Source organism: Calliopsis andreniformis, unplaced genomic scaffold (assembly GCF_051401765.1).
Source record: "Calliopsis andreniformis isolate RMS-2024a unplaced genomic scaffold, iyCalAndr_principal scaffold0048, whole genome shotgun sequence".
In the NCBI taxonomy this organism is placed as follows: domain Eukaryota; kingdom Metazoa; phylum Arthropoda; class Insecta; order Hymenoptera; family Andrenidae; genus Calliopsis; species Calliopsis andreniformis.
The window spans coordinates 3,203,526-3,231,146 of NW_027480457.1; the positions used below are offsets into that span (position 1 = coordinate 3,203,526).

Genomic DNA, 27,621 nt, shown 5'->3' on the forward strand with positions numbered 1-27,621 from the left:
TTGTTCTTTCGGGAGCGATCTTTTCACAGCAAGAGCAATCATTTGTTTTGGTATATTCGTAACACGTTCGTAAACATTGATGTTTATCATCCATAAGTGATATTCCTAACTCAAGGGCAACCATTTATGCATATTTGTTAGCGTGATTGAATCATTTCTCTATGTGACACGTAGTGGCATTTGAATCTCAGAGGAATTCTTACTTTACATGACTAAAGTACTTCGTGAGAAATAATAAGATTGCGATAATTTATTCGATTTTAATTACGTGTACATTACAGAATTCGTGCAGTAAAGATAAAATATTTATACCGACTGAATACATCGATGCTATTTTAATTCTTCGCCGGTGAAACAACAATGTTTATGAAGTTGGTAAAGTGTATCAAGAAACGTACCCTACCTGAGACGCACCTTCCGCAGGAACCATACAGAGCCTCGTCTCAAAATATCGTGAAACGGGAACCCTTTGTACAAAACCTCGTTGGGTAATTAACAGATGTCTGATAGATATGAAATTCAGTAAATTCTAGTTTTAACTACAGTGATAAACAATTCACAGAGAATTCACAAGTATTAGAGAAATAGCACGAGATACAGGAATTCAGAGAACTACTGTACATAAGATTCTGAAAACATAAGTTCCATCCGTATCACACACATTTGGTACATGATCTGCACGGTGAAGATTGTAATAACAGAATAGTATTCCCTACATGAGTGACAGAAAAAATTACAGATAACGCATTATATTTTGAGAATATTTGATTTACTGATGAAGTGATTTTTCAAAGTGATGGCAGTGTCAACCGTCATAATATGCATTATTGAACAGAAAATAACCGATACTGGTTAAGAACCATGAATCACCAAAAGGTTTAGAGCTTCAATGTTTGGTGTGATATGTTGAAACATGAAATCGTTAGTCCATATTTCTTTGATGGTTCCTTAAGTGGGAACAGTAATGCAGAATTTCTGCGAAATAACTTACCACTTTTTTTTGAAAGGCTAAACCTGCATACACTTTCAAATGGATGGTCTCAACGCGGTGGTGGTCCTCTACATTATGCATTAACAGCATAAACTCAACAAAATGATATGTATCCAAATCGATGGATTGGACGCAATGAGTCCATAAATTGATTTGTAAGACAACCGGACTTGATACTGTTAGACCACTTCCTATGGGGACTTTTAAAAGAAAGTGTTTATAATACAGCACCAACACCGAATTCTAGCTGCGTATGCAGCTGTACAAAAAGCAAATGATTGCTCTTGCTGTGAAAAGATCGTTTCCGAGAACACAGCGGCATTGTTTACCAGCTGAAGGAAGAAATTTTGAACACATTATGTAGACAAAGTACATAAAAGAACAGGAAAGCCCATCCTCCTCTGTTGTAACAAAAACTCCTTTTTTACAACCTGGAAGGACACTTCAAGGTCTCTTGTAAATAGTCTTTTGAACTTGTCTTTTTACGTTTTTTTTATTGTAGCGAAAGAAAAATATAGCAATCTATTAAGAAAGATAAGGCAACTTTCAAATGACCTTGAAAAATTTAGTAAAAAATGTTTCGTCTGAACGCGTTTTTCATAAAATCTACCGTCTATCAGTTACTTCAAACGGCACTTACCGATGAATATTCTACAGGCGTTGCAATTTTGATAGATTGTCAAAAACGGTATTGAACAATTGTTTATTTAATTTATTTATTTTCGAAATGCAGGCAGTAACGTGTATACGATTTAATATTTTAACGGGTAGTAGGAGAGCCTAAATAGGTTACAAAACGTGCTGAACATAGTGTACGATCCGCTTCCGTTTTGTAGTAATAATGCTTTAAAGTTAACATGTTTTAACGGTATACTAATAAGGGAACATCTTCACGTATAAATGTTCGATTTCAATGAAATTTGGCAGATTTATAGAATAGCCAAAAATATTTGACATGTATTTTTTCTTATCTGTTGGTATTCAAATTAAAGGGTTTAAAATCACTCGCAAAGTTGGGGGTGGACAACATACCTTGACTAATATTTTAAGAAACTATTTGACATAGGCGAAAAGCGTAAATTGAGCATTTAAACGATGAATCAGCCTTTGTAAATAGTTTTTAAAAGTATATTTTTATTTAAACAATATATTGCTAAATAACATATTTTTGTTGATTTTCCAGATCGAATATTAATTGATTTTTTCATAAATTTTCGTCTGGGTACTACAGACATAAATATAAAATATGGATATTTTGCAATTTAAAATTTTGGTGTTGTAAAAGAAACAATTGGATTCAAAGTTTATTCACGTTTCATGTGAAATTGTATACTGCAACAAATTATCTCCAAGAAATTGAGATAAATAGCCTTATGATATTTTCATCATAGTGTTATGATATACACTATTAATTGTTCATCAAATTAGACAGAAATAACATAACCAAGGATAATTAGCGGAGTCAGATACCCGCCATATTGGCATGCGAAAGTTTTGAAGTGTAAATTACCCCTGTATCGTGGTTGCAATATTTTACATTGCCATTTATTATTTGTAAGTAACCGAAATTTACTGTTAAGAACAACTAAGCTGAATCCATTCATGCGAAAGTATCTTGGCTTAGTGTAAAAAATGATTGTCAAGCAATCATTCGGTTACTTTTTTTTTAAATTTAATTCACATAATTTCACATTAAAAATTAACATTGTTTTATATTTAAAATTATTTAAAACATATTCATTATTTTGCCAAGTTAAGAAGTTAATAAATAATCATTTTTCGCATTGAGTCAAGATATTTTCTGGAGAAAAGATTGTTTAGATGGTTTTAACCGCAAATTTCGGTTACTTGTGCATAATAAATGGCAACGTAAAATATTGCAACAACAAGCTGTATCTATAACACTACTCGATCCATAAGTAATTTGCATTTCGCAATTGTCGCATGGGAATATGGCGCGTATTTGACCCAGCGATTCATCTTCGATTATGTTATTTTTATTTCATTTAATAAAGAATTAACAGCGTATATTATAACACTGATAAAAATATCATAAGGCTATTCAATTTTCTTGAAATAACTTGTTCCTGTAAACTGTTTTACATAAAACGCGAATAAATTTTGAATACAATTATATCTTTTACAATATTCAATTCAAAGTTCCAATAAATCCATATTTTGTGTTTAGGTCTATAGTACTTCCAAGCAAATTTATGAAAGAATTGATTAATCTTTGACCCGGAAAATAAACAAGAACATGACATTTTCCAATACATTTTTTAAGTAAATAGATATTTTCAAAAACTGTTTACACAAGCTGAATGTCGTTTAAAAACACGTAATCGCTCAACTTACACTTTCAGCCTATGTAACAGTTTCTGAGATATCCGACAAAATATGTTTTCTATTCCCAACTTTGGGGGTGGTTTTCACTGCTTTAACATGAAGTAGCAGTAAATGAAAGAAATACATGTCGAATATTTTGGCTACTCTACAAACGTGTCAATTTTCATTAAAATCGAACATTTACACCTTAGGTTATTCCCTTGTAAGCGTCAAAGAATTCTGTATTTTTGCAGATACGTTAAGAGGGAACAATAGAAGAAAAGTCTTAATATATTTCTTTTACTGTTTAATATTTATAAAGCTTTAAAGATATAAATGCTTGTGGAAAAGAATGTGCATACCATACACCGATGAAGTATAGACCAAAATAATGACGGTAGTGAGTTGTTCAAGATGATCCAGTATCTTAGGAAGAAGGGGCTGTTTTACAATAGGAGTCTCATTGAAGAACTTGTATCTACGAGGGTCTTAATATGTATTAAGAACCTTCTCTTTTGTCTCAGCGATAGGCGTAAGGTATTCTTTGGTTCCAAACGTGGTAGTAACTTTAAAAGATTATTCCTATAAAATGAAAGCAGATCAAACATTATGTTATAGGACAGTTTGTGATATAATAGGGGTATCCTACCATCCCTTAAAATATTGAAACGTACATATACTACACTCTGTATAATAATTACTTACTACATGTTTCATTATGCTATTTTATTCACTTTTCTACGTTTCAATACTGTTTTGTGTATTTTTTTCGACATACGATATCTCTTGCTTCGCGAATTCTGGATTAGAGAAGCAGTAAACAGGCTAATGACTAGAATTGACTATTGCCACACGGCATGAATATAACCATTGTGTACATTAAAATGGATCCACAATCCGGCGGGCGAGGGTGAAATATGTTGTAGGAATCAACATTTTTAACAACTTTTTCCTGCTTATGTAATCGTCGGTCGGTCGTAGTTTTTGAGATATTAACGAAATAAACTTTCGACTATATCATAATTTATTGTGATGAATTCTGCTTAGACATGTGCAACGATAAGGCGGTCACAGGCACAACAGACACGTTCATCTCTTCGTGAATCTGTTTATGCGAACTACTGATGTCCAACACTAACCCACCTGAGAGCATGCTTAACACGTTCCGTGCCAAGATAAAACTGACATACTATCTTAAAACTACTAGCCAGGCAGCTCGCCGTTAGCTGAGCACAAATGTCTTACGCGATAGCGCCTAAACAGTAATTTATGGAGTTCTAGACGTGTACCAAAAACGGTACACGTAGCACGGAACGTGTTAACCACGAATGTGTGCGTGGATGTAAAATGCGTGATTATCACTACGTGGTGTTAATATCTTTTGTAATTTCGGTGGTCCAAGTGAAGTTTCGATTAGGGAGGCTCAGAGAGTTAATTTCTACCTGTATTTTTGGTCGTTGAAGGAATGATATATATTTCGTATCTGTATTTTATGCACTTCGTATCAATCACACATTCAACCTTCTTTTTCTTGGAATATCAGCTCTGTTCCTGCCCTTGGTACCCCGCGATGCTCTAAATGTCACGGTCTCGAATTTGGGAAAAGAGGAAGAGAGACGGAGGGGGGCAGGATGTTTCCACTCACACCTTTTCACTCCGTTGTGGCGTAGTGGGAACTCGCATGTGGTATGCCTGGTGGGGATCCATGAATCATGCGTCATTTCTTTCTGTTGGATCAAAAGTCGAGAATCTTACATTTTATCAGTCCATGCTCATTGTTACGTTGATGTTAACGTAGTTTCGCTTACACTAAACCTCATTGTGTTTTTCAAGTCATTTCATGCTTATTACTTTACATTTCACGCAACGTGATGTAAAATTCCTACTTCAATGGGCAGAGTCACACCATCCTGCTTTCGTGTCCCGCGCGGTCTGTAGCCTAGCAGAGGAGTAGGGTACGGCATGACTGGTGGTCGGAACTTCGCAGACCTTGGAGGAGAAGAAGTTTACGGTCCCTGTTCCAAATCCAAACGACCCTCTCACTCCCATTTTGAAGTGGCTCTCGAACAGCCTTTTAACTTGGAGAGTGTCGACGTATAAGCGCCGTAAGCTGCACCAGTGTTACTCGTCCTCTGCAGCTATCCCAACGATGGTCTCGAGGGTTGCTGACATCTCGAATGTTATTTCTTGTAGCAACCGACAGGAATCTTCTTATAATCGAAGAATATTGCCTATGCTGTCTGCCCCTGTCGCTAAGTCACGCTTGAATGAGGCTTGTCGCCTTAATCGCAGTCCGAAAAAATTTCTACTGAGTGGAACGTGCAACTATCATGCCGATGTCGTCGGCAAACTCAATCAACTGGCAATGCAGCGGTAGCCTTAGGCAGCTCAAACCATTTATCGTGCCAGTGTGACAAGTTCAAATGCTGCATCCTTTCGAAAGCTAAACTGGTTCTCGGTCAAAGTGTTGTCGTCGTAAATCGGAAGTAATCCTGCCTGTGTAGTATACTCCAGGAGTTTGTCTTTGGAGTGGATAATGCAAAACGGTTAGTACGCTTTCGGCCTCACAAGGATTTTCCTCGCGTCCTTTGTTAAGGTCATCCAAGTAGTCCTCCATTGCTTCGGGAATTTCTTTCCTGTTTAGGATGCTATTATAAAACGACACGAGTCCCCGGAAACCTGACTTAGATCTAACTAACAAGGAAGGGTTTTTAGGTGTCCACCTCCGATTGCTTTGTTCCTCAGATATGTTATAGAGAACCGAAAAATAAGAAATACGTGTATTTTATATTGGCCCAACTTCATATTTAGTGGGTGAAACCACTCCTCAAAGTTGATAAGATGAAATACGAAAGATAGCTTAAAGTTGGTTTCAAGATGGAGTATGTTGTTACCAGACGGAGTATAAATTTAATTTTCATCATATCTTGGTAGGTCAATAATGTTCTTGTCATCAGTTACCTTTATTAGGAGGTAAACTACCTCTAATCGTTCAAACGCACATTTAAAAGACTTGAAATCTATAAGAAGATCCATAAAATCTTTAAGAGACCTTAGATATATATTATTGTATAATAACAAGTTAGTGGTTTTATGACATCCCACTCTTACTGAGGGATAAACCACCTCTGATTGGTCAACCAGATTTGTTTTACTAGGACTTGATGAAATTCAAATAAAGACTATTTCTTGAAAATTGAGTTCGAAATGATTAGGTACACTCTCAGGTACAATGGTTAGGTACACTCTCGCTTAGTGAGAAAATAACCGTCTGTCCAGTTACATAACTGTAAACAATAAACATCAGTAAATATTCTATCATTTATATTTTATAATGAATCAGTTGTATACACAGTTAATCATCTTCACCGAAATAAAAGGACATTCTGTATAGCCGGTATCAAGCGGTATGGGCCATAAAGTAGTGGTTCTATTACATGTAACTAACCAATAAGACTTGTATTCTTTCGACTTGCTAATTTTCTTTTAATTTCAATTTTTTAAATTTGATTAGTACAGTACCCAAATGCTTTTATTAGATTAGAATTATTTAATTAATTAATTAATTTTATTTTGGTTAAAAATTTGGTAATTAGAAAATATCCTGTAACATAGTATAATAGTAACAAGTTGTTGATGTTACATATTGTATGCCAAGACTGTCCATAACCTTATAACATTTTGTATGATCAAATAAATCTTCAGTTAGTTTGAAATTAATAAATTTCATTGAAATGAGGTTTAGCTTTTTGTGTATCAAGTTCTTAGATGGGGATCTTTACCATTCGGGGCATTATTGTAACGATGTAAAAAAATATTGACCGCTGGAAACAGTTTTGTCAAAATATGACAATTATATTTAATTAATATTATTATATTATTATAAATTTCAATCAATATGACAGGGTTTACGGTAGTAAGCGTTAAACAATTTTTAGAATTGTTTCTACATGACAAAATGAGACGAAAATAGAAAGTGGCGAAATTATGTTGAACTTTCATTTTTAAGTGGCTAATTATTCAAGACACACGTTGTTAGTGACTAATTGTTGAAAATACATCTGACGCACAATAATTCTTATTAGACTACTCGTGCGTGTTAACTAACTTGGATACACTGCACTGACAAGACAGCATTCACCGCAACAGCGCGAACTTATAAAACAACAAGATCTGTGGTCAGGACGAAACAAGATTATAAGAATTTAATGTGCAATAGGTGCTAAATATTGTCAAGGATTTCATGAAGTACTCTTTTAATATAATCTCAATATTTGGGCAGAGTTCCGAAAGTGAATCGCACAGTTCGTTCCCTTGAAATTTGACCCAAGATAAAATTTCTTGCAGCCAAGAAATGTAGTGAAAACAACCGAATCTGTGCCATTAATTCCTTTTTCGGATGAGGGCTTGTTCAATCGTTTTGTGGTGGTGGTTTATTGGAAGTAGTTCTTTTCTCGGTATCCCTAATAAGTGTTTCAGTTGCTTGGAGTCTTGCATTTCCCAGTATTCGATGATAGGTTTTAGAAATTTCAAGAGTTGATTCTAAATGTTAAAACAAGATAAAAATGAAGATAGGCGAAATTGCCTATAGATATATTTCACACAAACATTTTGCATTAACTAATCATTCTAAAACGAAGCGCCAATCGCAACTTCGTCATTTTTTTCCATCCTATTTTAACATTTAGAATTACCTGTTAAAATTTGTGACATTTGTTGTGAAATATTCTCTATAGTCTAGGAGAGATATACATACATGTAGCAATGAGAGTAACCAGAAAACTGAATGAAATGCATCGAGATCGGGTGAGGAATCTCAAAGCATTCACGTAGTTATGATCCTAGAGTGTTAAGCGCAATGACGACCTTCTAACCTTACACTATTTCTTTGAAACATCCGTAGCACTTTCGTGAAATATTAATAGAATTAGAAGCAATGTGAATAAGTGTACTATTAAATTAAGAAATACACTTGTTTTTTGTAACACAGTAAATTCTTATCATACAGAGTGTCCCAGAACACATGGTTATACAAGGGGAAAGCCAGTAGTTCTACATGAAAAAATAAGTTGACAATATGCAGTAAACTTTTTTCATACCGTGCTTCATTTTGGAGGAAATTGAGTTTAAATTATGGTCAGGTGCAAGCGTCTGGAAATACAGTTTTGGGTACTTAAAGAGTACACGGTGTAAGGGGAACACTCAGTCTGACCATTGATTGTTTCTATGGTATACTAGAAGCATTCCCATTTCTCCGTTTACCTCTCGAAAACCTAAAACTGTAGTTTGGTACATTTATACTCGGTCAAAACTCAAAGTCACTTTTCTCAAAAACCAAGTTTTTGATTTGTATTTTACATTGTCGTTTTATTTTTTTACTTGTATCACTAGTTCTTAAACACCCTGTATACAATCTATTTATTGGAATATGATCTAAGTAGAAACGTTGTATCTACATAATGAAGTAAAGTAGATCCATTGAATTTTTTGCATTAAGTTTGTGAGCGTGGTAACTTTAAATCAGTGGATAGTTTTATTGAATAAGAATTGTGTTATGGAATGTTTATTGGTATATAAAAGAAGTAAAAATTCATATTAAAAACATTTTCCAATCATTTACAAGGGGAATGGAATTTTGTCTGATAAAGGAAGGTGATCATTTTGAAAATATATAATACTAAATTTAAAAATATCTAATATTTAATAAATAATAATAAGTTATATTATTGCTCTGAGTTTTGTTTGAATTCTTACTTCTTTCGTATACGAATAAACACCCTATAGCATAATTCTTATTCAGTAAAACTGTTCACCAATAAAAAGTTACAACGCTCAGAAACTTAATAGAAAAGAACTCAATCGATCTATTCTACTTCATTATGTATGTAGATATAACGTTTTTACTTAGGACATGTTTCAATAAACACCCCGTACATATTTGTTACATTTTATTTATTACATGTTCATGCTTATCACCACCACTTGCGGGATAATCAGTTCGTACTCAAGGAAGGTGTGAATCTCTTACTCCGTGCGCGATTATTATACCCAGCAATCCCTTTACTCATAAATCTTATTGCTTTATTATCCTGCTATCGGAAAATTGTCATTGTTTATAATGATTGCTAATCATAAATGTCTAAAAGTTGGTAAAATTAACTTGAAACTCAGCTAATTGAATGACATCATTGAATGACATCGTGAAGGTCATGACAGAGGTCTGATCATGGAAAGCAGTGATTATCATAACGAAGTAATGAGTAATACTTGCACGGTTGAACATCGAGTAAGAATTAGTTTTGCGTCGGTGCTTATAGCGATTAAGAGAAACAACACAATAGACGCTTCTACATTTTTTTATTTTCTATTCTACCTCCATTTTGTCTAAATACACTTAAGTACTCCCTTAAACATTTTATTAGATAAGTCCACGAGTGTATCTCCATTAGTTTAACGTTTAATTGACTTTCACGTTAAATTAACTAAATAACTTGTTTAATTAAACATTTGTGTTTTCTATAGCAGAGAACGTACATTTACGTGCAATTTGATATATCTTACCTTTCCTTGTAAAATGTATAGTATATTTTTTTTACAAATAGCAAACATTATACAATTTCTCATAAAACTTATATAAAATGTTCAAAATACCTATACATTTTGCATTAAGTGATAAAATAATAATAGAGATCATGTTAACGATAAAAAATCAGGCACCTAACGACGAAATTGTATCTATCTTTTATATATATATAATAGAGTAAGAAATCGAAAATTAAAACTGTCTCGTAGCTGCTCCAGTGAATAGCTTGCAACAGTTTCGTGTCGTAACCCAGGATGCAGGAAAAGTAGCAGACCTCCAAGTGATGATAACTGCCCCATCAGGGAATCGTGCCAAAGCCCACGTGGTTCCGGTTCACGATGGCTACTTAATAAACTTTACACCGACGGAGCTCGGTGAATATCTCCTGGGTATTACCTTCGGTGGAGAACCAATATCTGACCAACCTTATCGACTGACTTGCATCCACGGTTCTGATCCTGAAAAAGTGCAAGCATTTGGTCCAGGACTTTCACATGGAACAGTTAATAAGCCAGCTGAGTTTGTAATTGATACTCGTGGAGCTGGACAAGGTGGTCTCGGTGTCACTGTCGAAGGTCCTTGCGAAGCTGCCATAAATTGTCGAGATAATGGCGATGGAACGTGTTCAGTTGCTTACCTGCCAACGGAGGTTGGCGATTATGGCATTAATATCACGTTTAATGAGAAACACATCCCTGGCTCACCTTTCCAGGCTATTGTTGTTAAAGATACCGATGTGTCGAAGATCAAGGTCACCGGCGACGGAATTCAACCACATGGTATCGTTAATCATTTTTTCCCAAGATTTTGTTTTGATTAATGAATTCACAGTGGTTTTGTATCCTGTATCGCTAATATATCCACAATGAACCAGGCTAAATCTACAGGGCGTTTCATGCAATTAGACAGAGCCATACCTCTTAAACCGTAGAAAATAGAAAAACATTTCATTAGGCCAAATTAATCCTTTGACTGCGTGCAGCTTCTAGAGGTGTCCATCGAAAGTCATCGCTGCGTGTGGATAACGTCTATAGGCAGTCTGACATCTTCCAGAACGCGACGTAGTCAAAGGGTTCAATAGTGTCAGATGATACATGACCTGATGTATGTTTCTACTTCAAAAGTGGAGGTGTTCCGAAGAATTCAAGATATTTTTTAAAATGGAATTATATGTTTCTTTGTACATCAGTAGATGCCTGTCTTTATTCTTTATAAAAGTATTAGGACACTTAGATTGCAAATTGATGACCTTAGAAAATTTGACACACATCACGTTATGAATCATCCGACACCATTTCATTTTGTCTAATACAAATTTGTCTACTTTCTATAGTTTAAGAGCTATGGTGGGAGGCAGTCGTGTGAAATATCCTGTATTGCAAATGTTATTGAAAATTGAATTTCTTATTTATTAGTATTTTTAATACTTAATACATTTTGATTATACATATATAAATAATTAGCTGATTTATATTACAAAGAATAAAAACGAAACACATAAAATTGCTGCTTTATGTACACGGGTGATCAGTGCAATTCTTGTATTTAAAGTTATGAAATAATGTCAAACAAAACAGCCTACGCTAAATCAATCACTTTTCGACGTTAATGTCAACCCTAGGTTCACTAATTTTCGTTATTGTATTGCAAAATGATTACAGACATAAACTGTCCTTAGCTTTTTTAGAGCATTTGAATTTCATAGTCTTAAGCTCTACGTACTTAAGAGTATTTCAGTGAATTCTTGCAGGATTTTTTACATGTTCTAAATATTCGAAAATCGCATCGAACTTAAAAGATCCTAGAGCGCGTTTGGTAGCTCAAAAGAACAACGTGACATTCTATTATTAATTACATGTACAGTCACTAAGAAGCCATTCTAAGAAGAAGCATATTTTATTCATAAAAACCCAAAACATATAGTCATATTTTTTCTAACTTTAAAAACAACTGATCTCTAAAAAGAAATTTATAAATAATAAGTTGTTTTATAAATTTCTGTGTTATAATCATGACTTTTGAATTTAGAAGAATATTACCAAAATATTTTAAAGCTTCTAAATTAACATAAAATAAAAATAGACTTGACAGTGTAACAAACCCAAATATAATTTCCTTTTAAACATACTACAATATAAAATTAATAAGAAATAAATTTAGTATAGAGTATATATACTTGACAACTGTCTTAACCTAGAATTTTTTCCGAGAATAAACATCCTTTACCTAGAAATTCTTCCAAGTGGTAAGTGTCTGTGACGCGCTTCCATCCGCGTGTGTTTTAAACACTCCGGATATCTCAAGCAGCAGTTTGTATTCTGTGGAATGATTTCGCACCTCACTTCTTCTATGACGACGGGTGTTGTTAAGACCATTGAAACACGTTCTTTTTTAGATATAAATTCGGTCTCGCCAGCAATAGCAGACTAGGTGGAACATCTCAGATATATAGAAATGATAGAGAAAACTCAAAAGATCGTACTAGTTCCTACTTTACAAATATAGCTGTAGCCATCTTCTCGATTTCATCAATTAAGGCAGCGCTAGCTAACTCCTTTGTTCCTTTGATCGAAACAGCTTCAGCCAGCTCCTGGTTCACTTCTAGCCGAGACAGGTTTGGCTAGATTATGGATCATTCAGAGCTGAAGCTGCTTTAACTAGCTTCTTGGCTTCTCCATATTGAGGCAGTTCCTTTATAATCACGTCAAGATAATTTTAACCCGATGCTGGGAAATTTCTTCATCATTCAATACAATCTGAATCCTACTCATCACCATTTTTGTTACATACATAGCCTCTGTCGGTTGCATTATCGATCTCAGAAGTGTTCAGTTGATAAAATTAACAATATTGTTATCGACAGAGTTCTGTGTTCCTTGTCAATGCCAAATCTCTTTAGTATTTCAATTAAGATAGTTATTAGAATAGACACTAGAAATAGGTATAATTTTTCTTAATAAATAGTGACATAAAGAAGAGAAATCATAGTCTGTGAAATTCGTTTCTTAACCACGAATTATAACCGCTAGTAACCGCTCTATCTGTGCACATTTGTTGTTCGAATCGCTGGGTCATTACAACAGGACATATGTATCTTTTTAAAAGAAATTTGAAATCAGTTTGTATTTCCAATTCATACTTCATCTTAATCGAAATTCTTAACGTTGTTGTGAGAATGCTATCGATATGTTAAATAATAATCCATAAAAGACAGTTGCCCAACTGAAACATGGAAAGATGAAAATAAAGATTTATGTTTGTCATCATTTTCAAACATATTAAAAGATCGACAGCGTTTTATGGAAAAAAGAACTCTAACTGAAACAGGCAATAAGTTATGCACAAAAAAATTCATTAAACGTTATCGGTTCTATTCCTTAATCTCTTTCGTTGCATTAACAAACATACACTACGCAGATCCTTATATGTTACTACGTTTTATACTTAAATATATTTTACTTCAACACAAGTGAAATTTCATAATTCATAAAATTGAATTTTTTAAAATAATGTACCCACAACCCAATTTTGCATTCCTAGATATAGGCCATTTGGAAGCCATAATATTATAAACTACTGAACTCATTAATTATTACTCTACGTGTAAATTCAGACGTGTACTACATGTACAGTTTCCTCTCTATTAGCGTTCGAGTCTTGGGATCGGTCTTAATCAGGCAAATATTGAACCTAATGCCCAAAATATTGCATCATGACTGTTACACCTCACGTCTCACGCTAACTGAACATCCGTACTGAATTTGCGAATATCCTAAAGCAAGGAATAACATCTTGGTCTAAGTCAAAGGACTCCCTCAATGAGTTTGTCTCACCAATATGCGTGAGCTACTTTTCGTTCCAAAACTATAATGCTAATTTTCAGGCGTTATTACTGCAAAATAAAACCAGATCGGACATTATGTTCTAGGACATTTTGTGATCCAATTGAAGTATCCTATCACCTCTTAAAGTATTGAAACGTATACATGTTACACCTTATATAAAGATATAGAGTACTGAAATAATGTAAGATATAACTTATGTTACTCTGAAGAAAATAACCTGTTAAACAGTGAAAAAATTTTCCAAATTGGTTGAGTAGTTTCAGAGTTTACTCTGAAAAACCAAAGTAACTTTGCCTCTTTTCATAGAATGTCCCAGAACTGGTGGTACAAGCGAAAAGGGAGTGATTCTACATGAAAAAATAAATCGAAAATATATAATAAATTTTTTTAATATCGTGTTTCGTTTTCTTTTAAATGCCTAAAACTGACTTCTGTATACTTGAGCTCGGCTGAAATTTGAAGTCAATTTCCATGAAAACGAATTATGATATCAAAGAATTTTAATATACGTTAGAATGTGTTAGAGTCGTTGTAGAAGATCTAACGTTGGTCCGAATTAGGTGAAAAGATGGGTTATACCCAAAAAAATTGTACACGTACAATTCTCTTTATCCTTAGAAGCACAGAATTTATTGAATTTGAACTTTGTCTAAGGGGGTTTGGAGGGGGTCGTCCTTCCTGGTCCTCCAGGATTGGTGGTCTGGCGTGCTCTACTTAGCATCGTTGACGTCTAAAACAAGAAGCGGTGGAACCGCACCATTTAAGTACGAATAAATCGCACTGTTGTCGTCTGACTCGACTCCAAGCTACGAGCAGTCGTGTCTTTTAGGAGACGGAAGCACTACTTCGATGCATAGCGCAAGGTAGAGTAGTGAACTATTTGCCGATAGTTTTTCTCAGCGAAGAATCGGCCGGCTGGCAAGTGTATAGGGATGAGGTAACCACTTCTCTGTATTCAATGCCCTCTTTGGCGGATTGTCGCGAACGAAGCGCAGCAAAAGCTGTCAGTAGACGCGGGAGTAGAGCTTGTACAACGGAGGAGTATAGGACTACCTCACGTTGACTGGATTTAGCAAGTGCACCGCTAACTAGTTGTCAACCAGTCTCTGGTGCTCCAAAGTCGAACAACCACCGCCAAGAATCAACGTAATTTTACCGATTCCTATGGTTATAAGGGCTTACCACAAAACTGTCTTAGAGAGCGATTTGCTTCGTCTGGTGCACGTGCAATGCGTGTTTGTTCAAACAGAAGGAATGACGCAGATCGCAAGAGATAGAGAAAGCTACGAGTTCGACTTAGAGTCTTCGAGTGAGTTGGTGACCAAAGAGTTTTTGGTGACTCTTATCAATTCTGGTCAAACAATAGTTCTTTATCGTTATTTGTTCCTTAATCTCATTTTGAGAAATGACAGGGCATTCAAACCGAATTTCATTTTCAATATTTTAGTATGAAATCTTTTCCACGTTATTTAAAAAGGTTCAAGCTATCCCTTCATGAGAAAGCAAAATTTTCGACTTTCTAAAAATGCCAAAGCAACCCCTTAATCGTAGATAAATATCAGTAGTATTTTCAATTAGAAAGTATGCTTTCCCGTTCGATGAAGTATCTCTCGACACGCGTTGCGAGTCGTCAGAGGCTCACTTAGGTCCAGAAATGCCTAGATCTTTAAAAGCTCGAGGCCTCGTCGAAGCCCGGACACTGACCTTAAAGGGGATGGGTCACTGTTACATCGGTATTTTACGAAATATAAAACCGCGTATAACTAACAAACTAAGCGTTTCCGAGAATATTGCATACGAAGTTTTCGGTTTATTTTTTCGTCTTGTACATACGTCCCCGAGTTTTCTGATGAATTTAGAAACACCCTGTATAATTGTGTCACGGAACATTTCGTCCGTGGCGTCATAAGAAGGGTATCACTTCTTTCACTCCCTCTAACATAGCTTCGAGTTCACTTTCCGTTGATAACAATGCTACACTTGTTTGTTTCTTGCTTCTCCAATGTATCAAATCTTCATTGTGGTAAGTCAGCAATCCTATAAAAGATTTTGTATCCTTGCTACTATCCCACGACGCATCCGACTCACATTTTATTTCTTTGGTAGAATTTTTGTTACGAAATACTAGACAGTAGTCAATACATAGTTTTCTTCAAGCACCTTAACACTTAGCCGACCGCACGCGCCACATAGAACTGTTCGGTTTCCACTGCGCTTGGGAAAGCCAAACTGCGCTGTCCATCGCGCATTTTTCGGAAGTAGCACGGACTGAAATTCACTATTTGATCTCAAAAAAGTCCGAAAACTAGTCATGTGAGCAATTATATTTCACGGCAACAATTTCGTTTATCAATTTCACATATTATTTATACAAAACATAAAATTAAAAGTTTATAACAATTATTTTTTAATCGTTTTTCAAAAAGTATAGGCAACAAAATCAGGAAATTAAGGACATTAAAGATGACTAAGGATAAATAGGACGACTCAAACATGGAATAGAAAAACAGTAATATATTCTAATATTGTTTTTTTGTGTGGTATCGTTCAGAACATTGTAGTTTATGTAATAGCACATTAGAAAATTCGCAAATATATCGGGTATAACCCGATTTTTTATTTGCAGAGCATACTCTGCATCTTCGATGAGGATATTTTTTCTTTCCATTTGTTATAATGTGTACGAATCTGTGATTTCTAAAATCTTGCGATAAACGTCCTGGTGGGTCATGTCTCAGTGCTCGTCTTGTTGGTTGAACTATGTTCGATGGTCCTGCCTCTTCAGTGTCAATATTTTGAATTTTCTCCTCCTTTATTTCCACCAATGCAATTGCCACTTCGAGTAAAAATTTTTTATAGCTCGTCCTATTATGACTTGTTTTCTTTGTGGACTAGGAAGGAGTTAAAAAGAGCAGCGTTAAAAAAATAAAGTACTACCTTTTTGTCCACTTGGTGCTTTTCCGGAGAATATTATACTGTGACATATACTGATCTGCACGATCAACTCCTTTCATATATTTATTGCATTCCACAACAGATTTGGGTTTTGTTGTCATCCCTGACCAATGTGGAACGTTGACCATTTGTTCCATTCGCGAACGTGTAACGTATTCACGAATGTCGCGTACCACCGGCCAACTTAATATTAGGTGGCTAATTCTAAAATAATTAACTATATTTAAATTAACTAAAATAGTCTTTTTAATTATCGCGTTGATTAACTCGTTAGAGGATTCGAATGGTCTCTGACTGTTGTCACGTTTCTGACGTTCAGACTGTTTGACTTATTTCGGCGTTATGCTTTTGGCGTTCTGACCAAGACTCATGTCTCCTGGTTTTGTTTTCTCGGAGTCCGTTCCTCCACCACTTTCATCCCCCAAACTTGCGAATTTGAGGGCGTCACTGACTTGGTGTGACTAGACAAATCAGCATTGATTGGCCTTCGACCCAAAGAAGGAAGCTCCTCTTGGCCACCTTGACGGGGGCAAGGGAACCGCCCTGACTTCCTCGTGACGAAGGTGGAGGAAACCTCTCCTTCAGGTCGAAGGCCGCGAAAATTGGGGGGGAAGAAACGGTACTCCGGATCAAAAAGACAAGACCGAACGAGTGTTTCACAGATGTTTTTATGGCCATATTGTCCCGCGAGTCGACTGCAATCCTCGATGACCTTACCGAGGTTGGCCCTGAGCCGTTAACGACCGCGGAGCAATATGGCCTCTTCGATGGTTATTGCTAGGGAAAAGAACATGCCGTTCGACGAAAGTCTCGAAATTATATTGTAAAAATATGCCAGATGTGGAACTTCGAAACGATGCGAAAAGAACCAAGATTTCCACATCTGGCAACAATAAAAAACAGAGTGTTGCTTCGTCGAACGGAACACCATTTCTGCCGAATGCATTATCGAAATGGTTCTGACGGTTCGGTTCTTCGTAGCCAGCCAGACCTGTAAAAGGACTTGCCTCTTTCTTACAAATTTCGTTTCATGTTGCTTCAATGTAACGTTTCTTAAATTCTTCAGAAATCCTCTATTTGCTCTAATTGTTCCGCAACCTCTTGTTTTCTTCTGAAGGAGCAATTCGGCTGTATGTACGTTATTGTAATAATTATCCATATATACATGGTGATGGAATCCCACATAAGGATCTAAAATCGGTAAGACCGTATTTTCTAGCATCGCTTCTGAGCCTGAATATACTTGGAAATTACAAATATATCCAGATGCTGCTTCGCAGAGCATCCGCAACAGAATCCCATATTTTACGATTTTTGCAGGATTATACGTGCGGAAAAATCATCTACCCCGCCAATGTATTACGCCTTCATCCAATGATAATTGCTGCTTTGATAATTGCAGTCTCGAACTTGTGTTGTATATAATTGAGAACTTCTCTAATTTTGAATAGTCTGTCTGATTTATCATGCAATGAATCATTATTGCAAAAATGCCACATTCACCAGATCTGCATAAATCTACTCCGGCTCATTGTTTTGGGGAAGATTGGGGTTTCTATACATGACAGAGTGGACCAGTAATCATATATATCATCTTTGTGTAATTATCTCATCAAGATAATTAACCACAGAAACCTTTTCATTTCTGTCACTGTGACGTCAACCCAGTTTACTGCTTTATACTCTCTATACTTGTTTGCAACCTGAGAGCAATATCTGTTTGTTTCTGTTACCAATAATTCGAAAAGATCATCGCCAAGAAACAACTGTGCGGCCTCCCATTTGTTTTCATGATCTTGATGCATCGTGATAATGCTTGAAGTCCGACCATATGGCTCTAGTTGAACATCATTCTCTGTCCAATCATCGACAATAATATCTTCTTCCATGTCATCGCAGGAATCATCTTCTGATTCGCTCAAAAGCATCCGACGATTACTTTGCCGTATGGGAACGATGGTGCTATCATTGTCGTCACTTTCACAATCACTTATCAGTGCAACGCTGTTTTCAGAACAGTCTGATAGTGCGTCCATAAACAACTCATCATTTATATCTTCACTTATGCGTCTGGACATTTTCAAGGGTATTATTCTAAACCTTGTACTTCACTTCATACCGCTGGTTGGGAATCACAGTGAGGAGCTTGGCTTGTACACTAATATCCACAAGTTGAGCGGAGTCAAATATATTATACTTACAGGTAAGAGTGGGGTATTGGCGGCATTTTCAGTTTCTAATGAATGTGTCTTTTTTTGGTGGCGCTGACCTATGGTGTCAGTTGGGGCTGTATTCGTTGGTAATGACAGTGTGGCGGTGCTAGCCGGACCTTTTTTAGACCAGGTAGTAAGTTGTGAAAATGATCGCGAGGGCTGACTATTTTCAAGGTGTCAGACAGTGGGTGCATGTGGCGGTCGTAAAGTAATTGACGAGTCAGATTTTATGACTGGAAGAAGTTGAGCGCTAACGGTTTTTAGGGGTTCCGAAATCCCGAACCTAAAGAACCGTAATAATAGGCAATAAGGAGCCTCAAAAATTAGTTGATTTTATTATATGTTGTCAGCAATTGCGAAAAACTCCAGGTCGAGGTAGTTAACAATGACAGAAAACGAGAAACGCGTTGCTAAAGTCAAAATAGGAAATCTCCCCGATCGGTCGGGCACCAACTTACTTCAAAATGGGGAGATCTCCTCGATCGGTCGGGCACCGACTTGCTTCAAAATGGGGAGATCTCCCCGATCGGCCGGCTAAGTATTAATATCCTTTTTACTCATGTCATGTGCAACATCTTTGGATTCTGGTTAATGTCTATTCATCGATCTAATTTCTTTATCCATTGCTTGCTTCCACTTCGTCCAATTATCTGATTCTTTTGCTTGGCGTACATTCTTTGGCATTTCCTCATCTATTATTAACATTGCACAATTGCGGTTTCTTAGTCTCTGGGATCTTCTCACTTCTCCTCCATCTTCTTGTTCCTCTTGTTCTCGTTCAAGATGTTTTCGTGCTCTCACAACCTCTTTGGTTGTGCCTTTTGGTCGTCCTCTGCATCTATTTTGAGTTTACTGTTCACAAATTTCTATCGGTTCCACTTGATTTTGTGTTTCACCTTCTTCGTTTAAGTTTTCCATAGGAGCATCTTCGTAGATACTGTCATCTTCTCCTGTTGTTTCTTCAACATTCTCTTCGTGTAGTCCAATCTCTTCACTCTTTCCTTCCGTATCTAACCTTACTATTACCCGATCATTGCTATCTTTATCTTCTTTTTTTTCATTATTATTAATAACTCCACTCCATTCTTACTTTCGTCGAATTTTACGACGGAATCATTCCGCACTTTTCCACCTGCAGGGATGTACACTCTATATGTATTATTCCTTGTGTAACCTAGAAAAATACCTTTAAGTGTTTTTGTACCAAACTTGTACTTCAAACCTTCTTTATTAAATATGTAAGCAACACAACCAAATCTTTTCATATACTTCACGTTTGGCTTTCTGTCATACCACAATTCATTTGAGGATTTTCTGTGCATACTGCTTTCGCCCAAAAATTTATAGATAAGTGCGAATCCGACATCATTGACCTAGTAATTTCTATTAATAACCTATTGCCTCTCTCTGCCACACCATTGCATTGAGGTGTTCTAGCAAGACTGAATTTGTACTTCACTCCCTTTTCTTCTAACCATGTTTTCAAATCTGTTCCAATGAATTCGCCTCCATTGTCTGAACGTACAGACTTCAGTTTTCTTTTCTTCCAGTTTTCTTAAGCATTGAATAATGGACCCATAAAGTCGATAACGCAACAGCTCTGAAAGCTCATTGAAGTATATTAGAAAAATTTCCTCAGAATAAGAATTGGTATTTTTCGTTATGCACCATTTTTTAAATTCATTACAAGCAGCAGTATATTGCCTTCTTGATTTATCAATAGTAAATCCATAGAAACATTTTTTGCTTCTCCTAGCAGTTCTAGTGGCAAAGAGTCACCAGAATTATAATTTGATTGATCGTCAGTATTCATACTTAATAAAATGATATGAAAAGAAACAAGTTAATATTTTTAATAACACTACACGAAATCAAGAATCCTAAATGTATACTTAGTTGTTTGAAAATGTCAATTGGTTTCAAGCAATATTATTTTGTCAAAACGAGCCAAGTACCGAATTCCTAAACACAAACTGAACCGTATGTGTTTCGAATCGCCTAGCAGTATGCGAAGAAATATTCTTCAATGCTACAAGTCGTATTCCTAAACACAAACTGAGCCGTGCGTATTTTGAGATTTTTAACAGTATGCGAAAAAATGTTTTTCGCAGTAATAATAAAACTAACTTTTTGCCAAATAAAAACCCTCTGATAATTTTCCCTCTTATTTTCAATACGTTGCACAATGTACTATTAATGGAAGACACACTGTAGCGGTAAAATTAAGGTTGAAAGTGATATTTACTGGGATTACAATATTGGTAATTTGTGGGTCAAAGATGAAGTTATTGCATTTGGCGTTTTCCAACGATTTCGATGAATTTGTTTGCCCCAATATTTCAAATCGGTTTGCAAATGATTGATTTTTCGTAAGGGATTACAGATTACCTTATGAACTCTTCTCCTGTTTGTGAACTTTCACATCTGTTGACACTACTGTAACGACTCACGGTCTTCCCTCTCACTCTATCCATTTCTATCTCACCGTACCTGTTACTATCTCTTTCTATCCATTACCATCTCTCTCTATATTTGTATCCTTCTAATACTTTATTATTTTATTACTGCGTATTCTATTATCTTATTACTAATTAATATTTTTGTACCTTATTTTTATATCATATATTATAAGTTCCAATTATATTTTAACATAAACACAACGTATATCGTACGTTTCATTTACGATTAGAATAAGACCGCCATTAGAAAATAAGACATTACGCATGCGCGAACTCCGACTAGCGGGTATATAAGGAACTGCGAAAGCAGCAAGAGACACACTTCTCCCTGGCATCGGGTTCCGAATAGACGAAGAGCTTGAAGGTAGCTGATATACTCGTCCAGTGAGATCGAGATCGCTCCTTTAGAGGTAGCGACCGTTTTCCAGAGATCAAGGGTATTTGATGCTCCTTTACAGGTTCAGTTTGAAGTAACCTTGTGACAGGTGCATTACGACGATTCCTGTTAAGTATGGTGTTGTGTACCATTTTACCTATTGGGCGTGGGTGAAACAAAGGTTTTCACGAGAAAGTTCTTTAACTTGTAATAAAATTTATTTTAAACGTAATTACTGCGTAACACTCTTTGGTTTTTCTCCTCTTCCCTATTGGGCGAGTGTGTCGGCCCCTGGTCCCCAACTCGGGTAACAAGGAATATGTCCCCCACATAAGTGCAGTACGGGCGACATCTTGGAGGAAGGTGATATACTAAAAGATCGAGACCGCTCCTTTAGAGGTAGCGACCGTTCTAGCAAATAGTAGTTGATGCTCCTTTAATATAGAGTTCGGGCTCGCCAGAAGCAGACGAATCGCCTGCCAACAAGCGCTAGAAGGCATTCCTAGTTGGACACATTTCTAAGACCGCTCCCAAAGAGTCTTTTCTCCAGGTTAGCGATTGATGTAGAAAAGATAACGAAGGGCTTATGGATGCTTAGGCAATTAGGCAAAGATTATATGTTTCATGAAACCTTGAGACCGCTCTGAGGTTATAGCCACCTATAACTTTGGCAGCGACCAGGGCATACGAGATAAGATCTTTTGCAGACGCATACACAACACACTGCGCTTTGTATAGAAGATCCTCTATCGCGAATAATATCACCTAACCTAACTCTCGTTCAACGATATATAACATAACTCTTGCGTTATCGAGATAAATAATACTGTTCGACAAATTTTGACTTTTTTTCGATTTTGTAAACGTGAATAAACATTTCTTATAGATTTCGACGTGCTGATTACAAATCTGCAAACCGTTTTTCCCCAGAACGTACAGTTTTTGAAAAAATCAATTTTGAAAAAAATGACAAATTTTCAACTTTAGGATTTTTTTGTGCTTTTGCCGTAGTAGTTATTTAGTTGCTCTTTGCACGAAATGATTCTGTGGACTCTCCCGAATAAAATAATATAAATAGTTATTAGATTATAAACATCGAAATAGGTTCAAATAACAATTAAAGTGAAAAGGACACCCAAAACGCACCCATTTTTGCTGATATTTTTCACTTTATTTCAAAATGTAAGGGTCTAGGAGAAAATTTGACTATACCACGCGATAGAGCAAACCTTTCTACTAAGGAAAGCATCAGGCGAATGTCCAAAATTATTTTTGTTTTCAATATAGAAATAAAATAGTTTGGCGAAACGTGCGGCGACGACAGTGGTACTCAATGACAGCGGAGCGCGCGGAGGACGTCTCGCCTACCGCCTGCCGTTCAGCGGTCCCTATACGCATTGATGTCATTGAGTACCACTGTCGCCGCCGCGCATTTCGCGAAACTATTTTATTTCTATATTGAAAACAAAAATAATTTTGAACATTCGCTTGATGCTTTCCTTAGTAGAAAGGTTTGCTCTATGGCGTGGTATAGTCAAATTTTCTCCTAGACCCTTACATTTTGAAATAAAGTGAAAAATATCAGCAAAAATGGGTGCGTTTTGGGTGTCCTTTTCACTTTAATTGTTATTTAAACCTATTTCGATGTTTATAATCTAATAACTATTTATATTATTTTATTCGGGAGAGTCCACAGAATCATTTCGTACAAAGAGCAACTAAATAACTACTACGGTAAAAGCATAAAAAAATCCCAAAGTTGAAAATTTGTCATTTTTTTCAAAATTGAGTTTTCCAGAAACTGTACGTTCTGGGAAAAAACGGTTTGCAGATTCGTAATCAGCACGTCGAAATTTATAAGAAATGTTTACTCACGCTTACAAAATCAGACCCGTGTTGAACAGTGTAATTATAATCACGTTCAATATAACTTCACATTCATATAATCACACATAATATAACCTCGTATCTTATGATTTTATTAATATTTAACTAGATTAGAATAGATATCAATATAGTATTAAAGTTAGAATTAGAATAAGTATTTGTTGAATAAATTATTGTTAAGAAAGATATAAGCCTTGGATTTCAACTCCTTAACCGCATGCCACACAAACCGCCACCTTTTCGTCCATTGGAAAGCCGCTCTTCCATGGACAACGTAGCGTTGTTTTAGAGACGTTACACTACCCTCAATAAGCCGGGTCTCCTAGGATCAGAACTTTTCCGTAGAGTCGAAATGCTGGACGGACGGATCGCGGGTCGCGAGTAGTCGGGTTACTGTTATTGCTATTATAGAGCGTAGCAGTAAAGAAGCTTTAGAGAAGTCAAATGATCATGGCGGGACACGACCCCCTACAGCTTTGCAGATCGAGCGAGTAGGAGAAAGAGCTGCACTACAGAACGTGAAAATCTTATTGAGTCTCAAGGTTCAAAGTAGTAAATAGAATTAAAAAATCATATAAAGGCATCACATTTACATGGTTACAAATTTTCTTGACCATTATTAGACTTGACTTCAGCATTGGGTATCAGAAATCGTGGGTGCCTAAAGGTTACAAATTCTTCTTATCCTGACCCGGCTTGAATGAATCAGTTATTCCTAACCTGACCCTAGATGTGGCTACCCATAATTTCGGCTCCCTGTACAACCCTAATAGAAATCTAAGGTCACTGAAAATTCCTGCTAGAATTAATGGAAATATGGCTATATACGCTTGTGCTGATTGTTTATTGGTGTCTAATATTGAATAAATTTCCTATAGAAGCCTCGATTTAGTTTTAATATGACAAATCCACATACAGGTTGGAAATTATAAAGCATTAGAGATGAATATCTCAAAAAATATTGATTATACGCAAAAATGTTTCAAATAAAAGTTGTTCAGCACGGTGGTAAATATTATGTGGTGGGACTTTTATTTTTCTCGATAAACGCGCAAAGGTAAGGTGAAGGTCACGACCATTTTTTCAAATAGTATCATATTTCTACTTGTTGCTAGTATTGTAGCTTATTTTAAGACGAATTTGAAAGCTATCTATAGAAAGTTATTCAAGGCCAAACTTTCAGGGAAATGCCAGAAAATCCTTTCGGTTTGATGTTGTCTTTAGAATTGCTGATATTGAACACATGTTATCGTTTTAGTTTGAAAGTTCGAAGGGAAGAAACATGTGAATGAAATACAATAATGTTACGGACTTTTCGTAGCATTCTGCATATCTTGGCGACCGAGAGCAAAGGAATCCGAATCGACTATCAGTCACGGACGAGAGCCGCGCTCGGGTCTCGTCACGGTTCTGGGTTAGGTGCGCTCGGGTCTCGTCGTGACTCTCGTCCATAAAATTACTGTAAATACGCAATAAACTTGTAAAGCGAAAATCAAATTATTCTTCGGAAATAAATTGAACAAAGCATTGTTAAGTGCATTGAAGTATAAGGTAATCATTTGAACACTTACTAAAGTATAAATAAAACGCAATCGGCATTTCCCTGCATGTTTGACCTTGAATAACCTTCTGTAGATAGCTTTCAAATTCGTCTTATAATAAGCTACAATATTAACAAAAAATAAAAGTATGATTCTATTTGAAAGAATGGTCGTAACCTTTACCTCACCTTTACGCGTCCACCGGGAAAAATAAAAATCCCAGCACATGATATTCCCCTTGATGCTGAACAACTTTCATCTGAAACATTTTTGCGTATAATCAATATTTTTGGAAATATTCATCTGTAACGTTTTACAATTTCTACTCGGTATATATATCTTTGTATGTATATTTTTGATCATAGATATTGTGTTTCAATGCTGCAGTGATAATGATATATAAATTAGTGAACATAATAATAGACGAAGCATAGAAAGAGAAGGTAGCGATCATTACTTTCGCTGACTATATTAAACTTCTTAATTAATGGGCGTTTTTAAAAAGCATTCCATAAAAGACTTTAAAATATTCAAAATTGATATGAATTTGCAAACTAAGTTTGAATGGTACTATATGTTGTAAACACGGAATTGTATCTACAAAAAAAAATTGTTAAAGTTTAGAAAAATTCGTCCAGCATTTTTATTTGATCTTCAAGAGCAATAATTGTGATTTTTTGGAAACCCTATACGTTAATATTGTAACGTAATTAATAAAAATGCATGACTTTATTTGTGTAGTATTATGAGTTATGTATCGGAATTATTGTTTTTTAAGTGTTAAACTTCACGAATTGCAGGTGTATGTGTAAAGCGTGAAACGGAATTCAAAATAGATACTCGAGGAGTTGCAAAAACGAAGACTGACGAAGATAAAGTTTCCTGTACAATTAATGAACCTAGTGGTCGCAAAATCGAAAAAGTTATCGTCCCTGAAGGAGATGGGATTTATCGTGTTAGTTACATTCCGTTTGAAGAAGGCCGTCATACTATAGACGTTCTCTATGACAATATTCCAATTCCTGGTTCACCATTCTCAGTTAACGTTCAACGCATGACTGATTGTACAAAGTGCAAAGCATACGGATCCGGCTTACAACAAGGATACGTAAATAAATCTAACACGTTCATCGTTGAAACGAAAGGTAAGAAACTTCAGTACAAATATAACTAGTTTTACTATGTGATAACAAGGTCATTCTGGGAGTTTCTGGACTATTTTTCATAAATGTGCAATAGAACCTTTTATATCCAAACCTCTATTACTTAAATAACTTAATATCTAAGCATTCTTCTATTCGAATATTTCTCTATCTGAATACAACGTTTCCTACTAATCTTGTCGTTTTCTTGTATCAAATATTTACATGAAAAAAAATATTTATGCATATTATACAGAGAGTTTTAAAATTGGTGGTACGAGCAGAAAGGGGGTGATTCTACATAAAAAATAGGTCGAAAATCTAGAATAAAATTTTTTAATATCATACTTTGTCTTCGAGAGAATTGACTTTGAATATTAATCAAGAATAAGTGCACGGAAGTACAGTTTTTGGCATTTGAGGGGTGAAGGAGAAAGAGGAATGCTTCTAACTTACCGTAGAAGCAGTCAGAAATTAGACCGAGAGTGCTTCCCTTACTTACTTCGTCTATCTCTCAAATACCCAAAACTGTAGTTTGGTACATTTGTATTCAATCAGAATTTAGACTCAATTTCCTTGAAAACGAAACACGATATCAAAAAAGTTTATCGTATATTTTCAATTTATTTTTTCATATAGAACCACTTACTTTCACGGCGCGAGAAGCCGTGATTTGCGTAATTGTCGACTGTGAATACGACTCATAGCGTATATAGAATTTCTTGTCTTAATTTCTAACGAACATTTATAAACAGAAATGTATAAGTATAGTATTAGAAATATAAAAGTGTATAAAAAAGAAAACATGTAAATATAGTAGAATCTTCTTCTATTCGAACACAATGTCTCTAAGTATCTTGTTTTTTACTGTAACACATCTGTTTGTGAAGAGATTATAATATGTATAGAGTACGATATGTACTTTCTTGTTGTCAAAGTATATAAATGTCAAAGTATATAATGGCGTTTCCAAACATGTAAGACAGTGTGGAAGGATATTTTCTATACAAAGATAATGAAAAAAGTTCATGTGCACTATCACGTACATGCAGTTTCGCCGCTTTACGACCCCTGAGCTTTGCAATTATCGAAATTAATCAAAATTGAATGCCAGACAAACGGAAGTGGCGATTTTTAAGGATTCTCAAAATTTACGAACAGCTGATTGGCAGCTAATGATAACGGTCATGGTTCGCATGCAATAGATAGAAAACGTCCTCATGGCAGGGCTACGGAGACGCGAGAATTCGACACAATTGCTTTTCACGGATATTTTATTACGTACAGTAAGCGTCACAAAACGG

At 35.7% G+C, this 27,621-nt stretch overlaps 1 protein-coding gene across 3 annotated transcripts in view; it reads left to right on the forward strand.

The window, feature by feature from the left end:
• Cher (filamin A protein cher) overlaps window positions 1–27,621 on the forward strand; it is a 206,614-nt gene that overhangs the window by 82,832 nt on the left and 96,161 nt on the right. For 2 of the 3 annotated variants that reach the window (XM_076391756.1, XM_076391757.1), the window contains exon 11: window positions 25,976–26,320. In XM_076391756.1, the coding sequence (XP_076247871.1) occupies window positions 25,976–26,320 (345 nt within the window). Of the gene's footprint in view, window positions 1–10,108; window positions 10,679–25,975; window positions 26,321–27,621 lie in introns of all 3 variants that reach the window. The other variant, XM_076391755.1, reaches the window with a different exon arrangement.